General features: G+C 41.2%; 1 protein-coding gene across 2 annotated transcripts in view; it reads right to left on the bottom strand.

Annotated features, from left to right (window-relative positions):
• Window positions 1–2,531: 2,531 nt before the first annotated feature.
• Window positions 2,532–14,686, bottom strand: part of TOPBP1 (DNA topoisomerase II binding protein 1) — a 46,753-nt gene continuing 34,598 nt past the window's right edge. For both annotated transcript variants that reach the window (XM_084619022.1, XM_084619021.1), the window contains exons 21-28: window positions 13,663–13,886; window positions 11,723–11,889; window positions 8,104–8,218; window positions 6,468–6,631; window positions 5,286–5,426; window positions 4,123–4,212; window positions 3,428–3,589; window positions 2,532–2,774 (exon numbers count right to left, since the gene is read on the bottom strand). In XM_084619022.1, the coding sequence (XP_084475148.1) occupies window positions 2,631–2,774; window positions 3,428–3,589; window positions 4,123–4,212; window positions 5,286–5,426; window positions 6,468–6,631; window positions 8,104–8,218; window positions 11,723–11,889; window positions 13,663–13,886 (1,207 nt within the window). In that variant the 3' untranslated portion in view covers window positions 2,532–2,630. The remainder of the gene's footprint in view (window positions 2,775–3,427; window positions 3,590–4,122; window positions 4,213–5,285; window positions 5,427–6,467; window positions 6,632–8,103; window positions 8,219–11,722; window positions 11,890–13,662; window positions 13,887–14,686) is intronic.

Below are 14,686 nucleotides of genomic sequence, written 5' to 3'. Positions count from 1 at the left end.
CTAGTACATGTTGTCTCCAGGTAGTACCTTCCATTGCCATTCCAGTACCTTACACAGGGAAATCAGAAATATCTTTGCATCTGGAACATCCACTCTAGTGTCTTGCAGGTAACTCAACTTGGACAAAAACTGAACTCAGCTTTCCCCCCGACTCTTCCCTCTTCTCTATTAGCTCCCTATTCAATGGGCACACAATCTTGGTTTCATTTTTTTATTCCTTCCCTCACATTGCTGTTGCCACTAAACCCTGCTGGTTTTTCCTCTACATTTCCAGAATCCATCCATTCTTCTCTGTTCCCACCACAAAATGTGTCATTCAGGCCCTTGTCCTTCATCTTAACTATTGTAAATTCCTCCCCAGTCTGGTCTCCCTTAACTTTTACAGACACATTTTTAATGGTATATGTGGGGTTTGTTGCTCTGATGGTAGCCATGTTCAGCTCTTCCAGTTTTTTCACTGCCTTCTACATCATTCTTACCCTCAAGGACCAGTCTAATTAAGTTCTCACTTTACCTTCTCTCTCATTCCCCCACTTACTCCACCCAAGCAGCACAGCTGAAGTGTCCCTTTCATGCAGTCTCTCTGCTCATCCTCTTGTCTTAACTTAGAGCTTGATGGTAAATTTGAGTAACTGTCAGAATCAGGTCCTGCAACTGTCAGGTCTTTGGGGAAAGTCCACATCTTATTGGTCTTGAAACATCACAATTCCCCATAGTGTCTTGGCTTTTTATTTTGTGTATCATTCCAAATGTCAAGGCATGTGCTTTCTTATGATAGTCAATTCCCTAAATGAATATTGAATCCAGTGCTCACCTTAAAAATGCAATCTCAGCTTTTTGTGTAATAGACAGGACGCGGTAGCTGCTAACACCAGCATCACTAATATTTTCAAAGTTGTAGAGTGCTTTAGTGCTAACATATTGGTAACAGCTGATAATGTTCTTTTACCAACATAAGCAATTCCATTATACTTCTCAAATGTGTAAGTACTTATCACCTACTTCCTCTGCTAAGCTTTGATTAATATATAGACCTATTTTAACATTTTCAGCCAGGTTTCAACTAGTTGTATTTTTTTAATTAAGTTTTGTTACAGCCATGCAAGACTGTAGTGCAGCATCTCACTAATAAGACTGCATGAAAAGATTAAATATATTGGACCAAGATGTGCAATAGAACAGTCTGGGCTAAATGTGAGTTAACAGCAATGAAGAGTCAGAGGGATAACTTGGGCGACAACAGAAATTGCACCCAGTGCCTGCTATCTGCCTGATTTCTGATCTTATGCTCACTGTGACACTAGAGAGAGAAGCTATTATTTTTAAAATCGCCTGTCCTGGTTAAAGGTCTAGCTGCACCTCTCTCCTGTCTTGTCTCTGACAGCACTCTTCGCTGTTGTTGGGTCTTTTGCCTTAACCTGGGTTGGGGTGGAATCTGATTTTTTCACATTTAGACCCTATTTATGCTAACCACTTATCACTCTGCAGGTCTGACTGGGTTTTAGGTAGTTGTGGCTCCTCCCTTCAGGAACCTGTGGCATTGACCAACATCCTTCTTAAAGTATTTAGCAGTTGGAAGAAAAAACATTAGAGAAAAAATATTTTAAAACAAACAGTCCATCTGCATATTTAGTCTCAGTTTAGAGTGAAACAGGCTTTCATCTTATCTAATTTGTTACAGGAACGAAACAATCAATTTACATTCTCTCAGCCAGCCCACATCCTCCTGTGTGTGTGTGTGTGTGTGTGTGTCTGTCTCTGCCACTGTCTCTTAAGTGTAAGCTGTTAGACAATTATTAGAAAGGGACTCCTCTCTAGTTTCTAGGTGGACAGGCTCTGCTAACCAGACAGATCCCAGGGTGAAATACCCACTTCTGTATATGATACAAAGACACCCTGCTAATGAAATATCAGTAGTTAGAACTCCCGCATTTCCAGCTCTATCACAGACTTAAGTTGGAACCTCAATGGAGTAACTTCATCCCTGTATCAGCTCTCCTCCTTCTCTGTGAAACTGGGGTATTACTAGTTACCTACCACACAGGTTTGTTGCAATAATTAATTAACATTTGTAAAGTGCTCTGAGATTCCCAGATTAAAGATTGTATAGCAGTGTTTTATTAGTCTCGGTGTGCACTCCCTCTTCACAATGAATTTAGAAAATGTTATCTTTCCTTTCCCACATCTGCTTCTTCCCTTACCCTTCCAAAAATATATATAGATTGGTGGGGAAGCTCATGCATATATAAGATTCTATCATCCTATGGCAAACCCAGCAGCATCCTTACTAACTGATACTATCTTGACTTCAAAGTAAAGAAAAGACCCCAAAAATTCTTAGTTTTTATTATAGGCTGATGTCCCTAAGTGAACTGAAAGCCTCAGTGATCAAAATATTAAGTAGACAAAATATTTTCTTGTACAAATGTGGATGGTGTCATTAGGTGCCACTAATAGAGTAAAGCAATCTTTCCAACTAATATTACAGCAAACTAAACACAAGGAAACTTTAAAGTACGTTACATTCAAAATTAAATTAAAAAAAGCTTTTAATTTTTTCAGCATTGAGATTGGCAAAATATTCATAAAATAGGAATTTAAAATACAAGAATTACAAATGGAGAATCCCCTCAGTGTATTCTGGATCGTTTGACTTTGCTTGTTTCTCCAGGTGCTTTTCTCTTCTGAGATAATCCAATTCCCAGTTCTTTACTATTTTGAAGATAAGAAACAGCTTCTGGCAGACAGTAACCCTCCATGGGAGGAGGAAGCTCCTTCAAAAGAAAAAAGTGTTTTACTCAAATCTATTTGTTTAGCTAGACAGTATTAGAAAAAATATTCTGATTGACCCTCCTTTAGCAGCCAACTAAAATTAAAAGAGAGTCATCATTCTGAGACACCATATGAAGGAGTTATTAAACATATCCTGATTCTGACACATTGAAATAGTTTTAAAACTTTTCTGGTTTGGCATGGAATTATCAAAAATTTATCAGATTCCTGATGCAAAATGCATCCCATGTAAATCTCAAGGTCACGCACACATAATTTAGTGTATTCTAAAAACCATCTAGCTAAAACAATGCTCTATATCCACTTCCAACACTGAAACAAACCTCTGTCATTCTTTAGTGGCCAGAATTGGAAACTCAGCACAAGAATATTAACATTAGATCTTATGATCAGAATTATGGGCAAACCCGCTATAAAGATCTAAAATTGGAATACTGACATCAAAATTCTGTTTCATTACAAGCAAATGCCAAGCAGCTCTCTGCCCTCCTTACATACAATAGTTTTCATTCAATGAATCAATGGGTGAAGCAGTGTACTTTAATAAACATTATTTACATATATTTGATGATCTAGATGTGGACTGTTTTCTTCAAAGCAAACAAATGGTACATAATACCCCTAATATGCACACCTGTATGAGGTAGTCAGCAATGTATTCTGGTTTCAAGCAGTTCACTCCTTGGGCAGCAGCCTCCAGTACATTAACTCTGGCATCATCTGGCTTCAGTTTACTGAAGTCAGCAAAAAGGTGAGTAGCTTCTTTATAGAGAAGTAGAGAATGACCTGGCAGTACCTACAGATTTAAACACAACAGAAAGTCCTTTTTATTTTTGTATTTATCTTGGTAATTGTGTACATGTTTTACAGATTATGTACTCACTAATCTCCATCACATCCACAGTATGTCATCAGAAAACTGCGTACCAAGTACAGCCTCATTCTACAAAATAATTTACATTCCAATGAGAGGAAGGATGATCATCTTGTTAGGGCAACAGACTGGGGCCCAGAAGCTCTAGGTTCAAATCCCATCACTGCCACAGACTTCCTGTGAGAGCTTGGGAAAGTTACTTACTCTCTGTGCCTCAGTTCCCCACCTGTAAAGGGGAACATCACAACTTCCTTTGTCTGCCTTGTCTATTTAGATAATAAGTAATTTGTGTCAAGGACTGCCTCTTCCTACTTGCATTTACAGTGCCTAGCACAACAGGGCCTCTTGGTACTACCGTTACATCAACAACAACCACCAACCAAACAAAACATCAGTGTCTATTAAGATGATCTTAAAGTAATTTATTGAATGGAATTATTTTTTAAGTCACATACCTTTGCTCCTCCTGATTGAAGAAGACGTTTGAATCCTGCTTCCTTGGTTTGGTCAACATTCAAAATCACTTTCCAGCCACTAAATGCCCCCTACATAAAATATTCAGTTTTTAAAAAGAACAGGGTTCTATGAAAAACCTAAAAGCTAATTATACCCCACTCAGGAACATTCTGTGAGGCAAGATTTATCACATACACACCATCCAGGGGAGGTTTTTTTTTTTTTTTTTTTAAAATAACAGCAGGGATGCACAACATGTAAGCCAGGGGCCAAATTCCAGCCCACAGGGTCATACAACATTTCACCTGGCTACCCACTCCTAGTTAACTGTAGGATGAAACAACAAAGCTGATTAAGTGCAGATGAACTCTCATATCAAGTATATTCTAGTGTGTTTCAGGAAGGCTTGGAGTACAACAAAATATTAGGGTTATGTACATTCACTTTTGTTTAAAATGTCAATGTAAATATATACACAAATCAAGCATAGCCCTAATGCTCCTGGCAAGACGCTAATAAGCACCCCTTAACCACTGGTTTCTGTGGTCGTGCACCCCTATTTTACGAGATGCAGTTCTCAGTCCTTTACTGGTGACTTGTTTGTTTGATTACTAAGGGTAAAAATTCAAAGGTGCCTAGTGACTTAGGAGGCTAAGTCCCATTTTCAAGAGTGATTTAGACACTTGAGACAAAGTCTCAAAAGTCGATAGAGCTCCTTAAGCTCGTAAGTCACTTAAGTACTTCTGAAAATTTTACCCTAAGACAACTGCGTGATGGCAAATACAGGTGTCGGAGTTGTTTAGAATCATAACGTTAAAGGATAATGATTTAGTCATTTAAAAAACAATGAAGCAGTTATTTAAGTATTAGGATTTCCAGTTTGCATGCTAGTTAGCAATGGGAGTTATTGCAGTCACCAGTGCTAAGAGGGGACAAAGACCATTAATTAATCTTCAATGCTAATAATGTTCAATGCTGACAATAAAAGCATTTAGGAAAAAGAGAGATTACATTAGTATGGATCCAGCTAGGATGCTTTGTTTTTAGAAGAACAAAGCAGGTAACCCTCTCTTGGCACAGACTCTGGGTTTCTTGGAGCACATCCCATTACAGTGCCTCCCTCCCAACATCAAGAGGTTCCACTTCATATGTTTCCAAATACCTCAGTGATGCCAGTTTCCTGCCTCCTTTTATGGATTTTTTTCCTCCATCTCATTGCTGCAAGTGCTAGTTTCTTTTGGTTTACATTGATTCCAGACAAAACATTGAGTATGGAGTTACTTCCCCATTCATAATCTTCCTCCTAAAACAGTTATAGCCACACCAACAGCCAGAAATTAAAAAATAAAAACAAGAACACACTAGCTTTGCACATCAATTTTACCTGACAGAAAGCACAGCAGTAATTAAATATAGTGGCTCCTGGTTAAATATTTGTAATTTTTCCCTACGTGTATAGAGCCTCTCACTTAGATTTTAAATAAACTCAGTCTTTTCATTACCCTAAATTATCTCCAGGCAGCTATGGTTCCTTTTGTGGTTGGAGACAATGGAATGTAACCACTAAGCAACAGAGCGTGAAAGCGACCATCACTTACTCACAATCCCCCTCTCTCTCTGAATTTAATAAGATTTCTTCCTGAACAATACAAGCGATTTATTTTTATTCATACAGATTAAACAAAAAACAAAAAAACAGAAAACAAAACTTTGTAAGTCAGCCAAGTCAACAGAGCTGCTAGACCCTGGAGAACTATGAAATGGAGACTGGTTTCCTGCAGAGTACCCAGACATGCTGAATTAATTACAATAATTAATTAAGTGGTTTCAAAGCACTACTAAAGATACCAAAGATATTTTAGAGTATCACTAATTATAGATTCAATTGCACATAAAAAAGAAAATACAAAACTGAAAAGAAAGACAAGGAGGAGTTTGGTTATTTAAACTGTTATGCTTATAAACTATAGGATAAGGATTTAATTCCTGGCATAAAAGGATCCATCCCATTATTTTCAATTGCACTTATAATTTACCTAAGGCACTTCATTCTAAATTATCAAAAGTGACTAGTGATTATGGGTGCCTCAGCTGTTGGAGGACCAACTTCAGACAGCTGGAAAGGGACTGATTTTCAGAGGGAGACTGAGTGCTGAGCAATTTCTGAAAATCAGATCTCTTTAGTATGCCAAGAATTGGGCACTGAAAATCACTTGTCTCTTGAGAATTCTGTCCTTAAGTTTCTGCCATTAGCTGTAGTAGAGACTTTAAAAGCATTTTATTACTAAAATTAAAACAGCAAAGGAGATGTAACAACTGATGTATCACTAATAGAGTTATGAACCTGTACAAAGCAGCAGGCTGCTCTGCATGCCTCCAGGTAGGAACGATGAAGCACCCACTTTCCAGCAGCCATCGAGGCCAAGTATTTCTCATTTCGAAGAGGATGTCCCACAATGATGTGTGTACAACTTGGATCAAAGCACTGCTTCTCAAGCACCAGTCCACCTTGAAACACGGGAGTGAATGCAATTCACGTTATTTCAAGGAAGGGTCTACCAGAGAAACGTCAATTGAATAAATGAGGAACTATTTTATAATTCATACTTAAACTCAATGCTATGCACACTAGAATCTAGGCAGAAAGCCTTGCCATTAACGGATATAACCTCGTGCACAGAAGGCAAAGGGGGAGCTAGCTTTGATAGAAGGCAGTACCACTGTAACTCATGCATAGCCACTTTGGTACCAGAATGCTTGAAAAAAGGTAGAAAAAAGCCTTGGGAACTTAGAAGAAAGGGGAGAAACACCAGTGGAGAGCAGGCAGGCTCCTAAGCAAAAAGAGGGAATTTTCTGCAGAAGAATCCCACACAGCAATTCCCAGTCGATAAAAAGCATCACCCTTTCGGTGGTAAGTTTAGGCTCGAAATAAGACAAAGGTTTCTAACCACCAGAGAGGAGTGAAGTTCTGGAACAGCCTTCCAAGGGGAACAATGGGGCAAAAAAACCTTTATGGCTTCAAGACTGAGCTTAGTAAGTTTATGGAGAAGATGGTATGATGGGACTGCCTACAATGGTATGTGGCCCATCGGTGACTGCCAGTAGCAAAAATCCTCAACTGCTGGAGATGGGACACTAGATAGGGAGAGTTCTGAGTTACTACAGAGAATTCTTTTTCAGATATCTGCCTGGTTGGTTTTTCCCAGATGCTCAGGGTCTAATTGATCGCCATATTTGGGGTCTGGAAGGATTTTTCCCCTAGGTCAGATTGGCTAAGCCGCTGGGGGGTTTTTGCCTTCCTCAGCAGCATGGGTCACAGATCACTTACAGGTTTAAAGTAGTGTAAATGGTGAATTGTTTGCAACTTGAAGTCTTTAAATCAGGATTTGAGGACTTCAGGAACTCAGCCAGGTTAGGGTCTATTTCAGGAATGGGTGAGATTCTGTGGCCTGCAACGTGCCGGAGGTCAGACTAGATGATCACGATGGTCCCTTCTGACCTTAAAGACTTAAAGTCTATGATAACTTCAAATAACAAAAACATAGTGATAGAACCACAAGGCCTTTCAGTGCTAAAAAAGTGCTAAAAAAGGTTTACTTTTTACCTCTGGGTAACTAAGGTGCATTAGCTATTCTGAGGTAAAAAAACCCAGGGAAGACAAGGCATTTCAGTTTTTATAAAGTACGCGAGGTCAGCACTATATCCCTGCCTGGTCTTGACCTCACCTAGTTTATCTCACAGTAAAACTCAAGTGCCTTGTCTCCACTGTGTTTTTACAATGTGATAGCTAACACATATTATTATCCCTGGTGGAATACACACCTTACCCTTCTTTGCCAGTGAAGACCTAGCTAAAGCATCTTGAGAGCTACAGGTCTGAAACCTTAGATTTAGATTAGCAACGCATTAACAGAGGCCCCTTTTCAGCCCCCAAAGCCCCAAACAAACAAACTTTAGAAGTTTTACAAACATCTGGCTACCTAGTTTCTCAATCAGATGGCAGTAATCGATTCGCTCTTGAGGATTAAGTGAAGACAGCTGGAATTTGCGCGGTTTTTCTGGTTCTTCATCAACCTTCTCATCTACTGTAATAGCCTGGAATATGACAAAAGTTATAGGGAGAGTTGCGTAGAAAGTTAAATTCAAGACTCAACTATTTCTCTCGAGTATTCAAGGTTTTCCTACATTGGGATTTCTATCTGCTGTGAGGTTTGAGAAGGCAGGAACCAGAGTCAGTCACTAGACAAGGGTTTGGCTTCCAGTCAAGCAGACTGCATCCAAAGTTGAAAAATACATAGTACTCTAATATTCAAAGTCAACCTAACACTTAACCTCCCCTGGTTCCCATCTATAGGGCACAGTTTAATAATCTGTCATGAAAATGACTTTTTCATTCTAATTGATGGAATGGCAAGCTGGATGCACTGACACATCAAATACCAAATGCACCTCCCTATCTCTCTTATCCAAGCTTTCTATTCCTACAGTGGGATTCTATCAGCAAACAAAATCCCAGAGGGCTTCAAGTAATTATTTAAAAGTCAAAAATGTGTCAAGAAAAATTGTCAGGGCTACCACAGCATGTAATACCCTGCTGCCAAAGATAGCATCCAATGAAGCCTATACATCTACCTTATAGCATGCCAGGGTGCTTCCGTCCAGACCTCTTCATAGATGGATTTTTCAATCCAGGAAACTGATACTGCCTATTTTTGGATGGGCTTTGATCTTTCCTGTCAAGTTGTGCTCCTTCACTTTTCATATGCTGCTGTTTTGCCTTTACTGCTGGGTACTATAAAAACAACCCAAAGATATTCTCACCAGGTAGTTTTTAAATTGATTTGTATGTGCGCCTTGGGTTTTGTGCAGAATGATGCGAGAACTCTTTCCAGAGACCTGTGAAATACCATATCACTGCTGCTGGAATCCCTCACCACCAAAAGTGTCTGTTCATTTCTATACCACTGCTAGGGTCACCTGGTTGCAGGGTGTCAAAGGAGGATCATTCCTCTTATGCCATGCCACGCCACAATCTGCACTGTGCTAGTGGGTGCACATGCCAAAACTGAAGAAATTGTTGCTACCGTTCCATATTAGGGGGTTAGTGCTGAGGCTTAAAATCTCGAGCAGAAGGGCAGAGGCTGCTCCTGAGAACAAAACAATGCAAACTGCTCCTGCCCAGCAAGGTTATAGGAGAGATGAGCATAACAGGCACCTTTTCTCTTTGGGCTTCTGCTCATCATGGGGTGGTGTTCACAGTAGGCTGTAGAAAGAACACAGTGAAGAAAAACCTGGAATCAACTTGGCAATTTAATAGTTTTTCCTCTGTGCCCTGTAGTTTGCAAGGAGGAGGTCTGGAAAGTGCCTGCAGCTGCCGCCAGGAAGATCAAACTGAGTTTTCCAAAAGGGAAAAACTAAGCCCCTGCCTGATTATTGACAGGTCTGGTCTTGCCTTAAAGTGAAAAGTAGAGGGGAAACCCACTGTAGGACTGGCAAGCCTGGATGAGAGAAAACAGTTACACATTCCAAACAAAGTTTATTTACTAGTGTGAGGAAATATGCCACTGAACACACATGCCTGTTGAAAAGATCAAGCAACAAAGTTATACAAAGGACTAGTGAAATAAAGGCTAGATTAATTTTCCATAGCCCTTTGTGAATTTGCTACAGATTTTCAGCACTGACAGCTTATTTGTAAGTATTAATGCAACATACTACCCAAATGATTAATCAAAAAGAACTTCTCCCCATTATTGTCAGTCATTAAAGGGGCTCTAAAACACTACAGAACCCCCAAGCCTGACCCCACCTCTGCCTACAAAAATCTATTTCATTAACATGACAAGAAAGTGGATTAAAATGATGTTTTTCTTTTTGAAAGTAACATCCTCTAGAGCAGCGGTCTCCAACCTTTTTAAGCCCAAGATCACTTTTTGAATTTAAGGGCAACACAGGATCTACCGCTTCCCTGAGGCCCCAGCCCTTCCCCAAGGCCCCGGCTCTTCCCCAGAGCCCCACCCCACTCACTTGCTCTTTCCCAGCCTCACTGACTTTCACCGGGCTTTGGTAGGGGTTTGGGGCAGGATGCAGGCTCTGGGCTGGAGCTGAGGGGTTTGCAGTGTGGGAGGAGGCTCTGGGATGAACCTGGGGCACAGGATTGGGGTGCAGGAGGGGGTGAGGGGTGCAAGCTCTAGGAGGAAGTTTGGGTGTGTGTGTGTGTGTGGGGGTTCCGGCCTGGGGTACAACGTTGGGGTGCAGGAGGAGGTACAAGGTGCTGGCTCTGGGAGAGCGGTCAGGTCTGGGGCAGAGTACTGGATGCAGGAGGGGGTGGGGGTGCCAGCTCTAGGAGGGGGGTCAGGGCTGGGGCTTGGGGTGCAGAGGGGGTATGGGGTGCTGGCTCGGGAAGGGGGCTCAGGGCTGGTTTGGTGTGCTGGCTCTGGGAGGGGGCTCAGGGCTGGGGCTTGGGGTGCAGGAAGTGGTTCGGGGTGCTGGCACCAGGACAGGGCTCAGGGCTGGGGTGTGGTCTCCCTCCAGGCCGCACTTACCTCCAGCGGCTCCCTGTTCGTGATGTAGTGTGGCTGCCGCTAAGGCAGGCTCCCTGCCTACCCTGGCCCCATGTCGCTCCTGGAAGGGGCCAATGCACCCCTGTGTCCCCTGGGCGTGGGCAGCATGTGGCTCCACGCGCTGCCCCTCTCTGCAAGCACTACCCCTGCAGCTCCCAATGGCCTCAGCTCCCCATTTCCGGACAATGGAAGCTGCAGGTGCAGTGCTTGCAGGTAGTACAGCATGCAGAGGGAGACCCCTGTCCCCAAGCTCCACTGGCCACTTCCAGGAGCAGCGTGGGGCCAGGGCAGGCAGGGAGCCCGTCTTACTGGCGCTGCTGGAGATCACGATCGACTGGGAGATCCTCTAGGATCGACCAGTCGATCACAATTGACCGGCTGGTGACCACTGCTCTAGAGAACAACAAAAAGGATAAAAGGTTTAGAAAACATGATCTATGTGGAAAGGTTAAAAAAAACTGGCCATGTTTAGCACTGAGAAAAGAAGACAGAGGGGAGACCTGATAACAGTTTTTAAATATATTAAGGGCTATTCTGAAGAGAACAGTTGTTCAACTGTTCTCCATGTCTGCTGAAGGTCAGATAAAAAGTAATGGGACAAACTGGAGCATGGAAGAATTAGGTTAGCTATTAGGAAAAACTTTCTAACTATAAGCGTAAAGTTCCAGAATAGGCTTACAAGGGAGATTGTGGAATTCCCATCACCGTAGGTTTTTACGAACAGGTTGGACAAACATGTGTCACGGATGGTCTAGGTTTACTTGGTCCTGCCTCAGCACAGGGGGATGGACTAGATCACCTCTTGAGGTCTCTTCCAGTCCCACATTTCTATGACTTGCTCAGAGTCTCTTGGGAGAAATGAAAAATTTGGAACTAAAAGTACACTGCACAGAAATTATCCACTATAAAAAATGTTAAACTGATGAATACATTTACTGTCAGCTTCAAGTCTTAGGTGCATTTTAATAGTACACTGGGTCATTTCTTAACAGTGCAAGTATGATCCTTTAAAAACAAGTGTGCTGCTATAACAAACCTTTGCTTTGGGCTGTGGAGCCACAGGAGGGTTGGCCAGCGGGAAAGCAATGCTGGGAGCTTGCGGTGTGGGGATCACTTGATCATCTTTTACTGGGGTTTTTGGATCATTATATATTGGATGCTTTGGTACCTCTGCCACACCTGTGTCCTCAGAATCATGAACAGCTGTGGATAGTAATTCATTGTTGCTTGATTTTGTTTGAATTTTTACTATGATAACATTGAAAAAAGCATTAATCCCAAATGAGCAAGAAACAAATGCCATCACAACATTTATTCTACATTTTCAGAAACAATTGCTTATTCTCCGTCTTAAAATTTACATCCTTTCATCACAAAGCAGCAGTTGAGCTGTTGCAAGCCTCATGTTTTTGACTATCTTGAGGTTTCTCTACTTCCCAATTGATTCCTTAAGATAACTTGGCATGAAGCACTCAAACTGGCCACATAAGGGGGCTGCATTGATTTAACTAGATTATTTTATAAACCAATTTCATTAAATCACTACAACTTTCTCATGTAAGACTGAGAAAGAAACCATCCTCCAGGTAGGCTGCTTCAAACAGAGCTGTAAGGGGATGGGAGGTGTCAAGAATGCCCCTTTCCCACACACACCACGCTGTAGAAAGCTTGCTGCAGAAGGATGCGAAGGGAGAACAATGTTTGTGTAGGTCAGCATGACAGCATGTGAAGTATTCATGCATGGTCTGACAATGAGCACAGGACTGAGGAGCCAGGAACTTCTGATTCTAATCTCAGCCCTGTCAATGACTCAGAGTAGGGCCTTCAATTCACTTCTGTTCCAGTTTCCCAATTTGTAAAAAACACCAGAAATATTTATGTCACACAGGTTTTTTGAGGATTCATGTTTCCACAGCACTTTGAACACGTAAAGCATTACGTGAATGCTAAACATCACTACAGATCTCTTCCTGCAGAGCCACCTGATGGCTGCCCATCTGCTAGCTTCTACTCTCCTCTCCTCACATCTAGCTCTTTTTCCTGCAGTCAAGAGGAGAGTGGAAGTCAGGAAGCCATCCATCCATCTCAGAGGAGAATATTCACTGCCTCTTAAGTACATGGAGTGGAAGGAAGGGGAAACAGAGTAGATGACTCAGCTGTGCTTCTTCTCCACTCCTAACAGCAGGATAAAAAGGCTTGCAGGGATAGAAGGAAATAGCTAGGCAGGGCATGTAATCAACTGCATTTGTAAAGACAGCAAGAAAGATATGAATAATAACTTGACTGCATCCTAGTCCACTGATCTCCCCAGCAGACTTGCTGCCAGATTTTTATGGGGCTTCTGGGCATTGGTGATCCTTCTACACCTCCATTCTTACCCAGCATTGTGGATCTTCTTCAGCTGCTATTAAAAAACTAAGATTTTACAACCGTTAAGCACATTAAGAGGTTCAAGTGGGCTCAGTGGAGTTATTTGCTTTAGTAAGTACACATCTTAAACTCGAAACCTAAGTCATAAGTTGAATCAGGGTATCAATGTAGAGGCGTCATAAATGCTGTTCGTCATAACTCAAATGTCGTAAAGTCGAGGATTGCCTGTACTATTCAACATGAATAGGGGTTCCAGAATTGGGGCCTAAAACAAAAAAAACCTATCTTTAGGCAAAGGCTGTCTCCATACTGCTTACTGATGTCAAAAAGGTGCATGGGGTCTTTCTGGAGGAAGAGCAGAGTTAAAAAAAAATGAAAAAAAAATTATTTACCTTTTTAAAACAAGACCAATAATGGTCTGCCACTCATCCTGAGCCTCATTATTAAAAAGGGAAAAATGTTTAGATCACTTAGAGAGATCACAACACACTAAAGCTGAAAAAGACAGATGTAATAGTGTTGTTTTCTTTTGCTTCTAGAATGCCATTGTATTGTAACAAATAACCCTAACTACAGTCCAGCTTAAACATGTGTTTTTCTCCTTACCTAATTCAGCAACTTCTCTATCAGTGAAGGATTCCCTGAAAGGGGAATCATTCATGTTATTTACATCAGTCTGAATTTGTTCTGAGTACTGTGAAGGACTATTGGGCCACTGTAAGTTGCTGACGAGCCTTGCTCTCTCCTCTCTTGCAGTGGGGTCATCCCAAACAATCTGCTCATTTTGTGATGGCTCTGTGTTTATGTCCATCACTGCTTGCCGTGACTGCCTAAGGAACAAAAAACGAAATCCACATAAAGTTTCCTTAAAAAAAATAGATGAATTATATTTGAGGGCAAGGATGTATTTATCATCCTGTTAACAATGTACTACAATCTTTATTACTGAAGAGCACGGTCAGGAAAGAATAAACTTCAATATAAAATTGATAAGTCAGGCAGTTTGATTACCTGGGTATCAGTCAGCACGGCTACAAAAAAGTGACTGTGAACAATACTGGTCATTTTTAGCACGTATCATGCTACTAAGGTGTTCCATGATCAGCATATCCCATACTTTACTGTCCTTATATTCTTGGTGTAAATTTGAAAGTTAAAAAGAGAGCAATCTTGCTTCTTGGGTGGTAAATATTGGAAATTTCCAATATTTACCAGGAATCAGGCTCTTCATCTTTAATTCCTTGCATCTGGTTTACCCATCAAGTACTTCTCAATTCATCGGAAAGTACATGCCCTGTATTCTAGGTTCTTTTTAGAAACTACGGATAGATCTGGAAGGCAATCTCACCCATGGTGAATTAACAATGTTTTCATTTTGACTGGAGGTTTTAGCTATATTTTCTACATTCCCACAGATCAGGGATGGATTTTAAACTGCAACAAGACAGACTTAATTACATGAGTGGCAAAATGCAAGTGTAATACTTGAAAGCCTCATAGTCGGAAGTAATCTTCACATTTGCAAGTGTATAAATGCATAATGAAACAGTGTACTTATAGCTATCGTATGGCAACTGATATTTGAAAGGTTATTAGCAGGGCTGTCAAGCAATTAAAAAAATTAATTGCA

This window comes from Lepidochelys olivacea, assembly GCF_965140295.1.
Source record: "Lepidochelys olivacea isolate rLepOli2 genome assembly, chromosome: 2".
Classification (NCBI taxonomy): Eukaryota; Metazoa; Chordata; order Testudines; family Cheloniidae; genus Lepidochelys; species Lepidochelys olivacea.
This window is presented reverse-complemented; position numbering and strand designations above follow the sequence as displayed.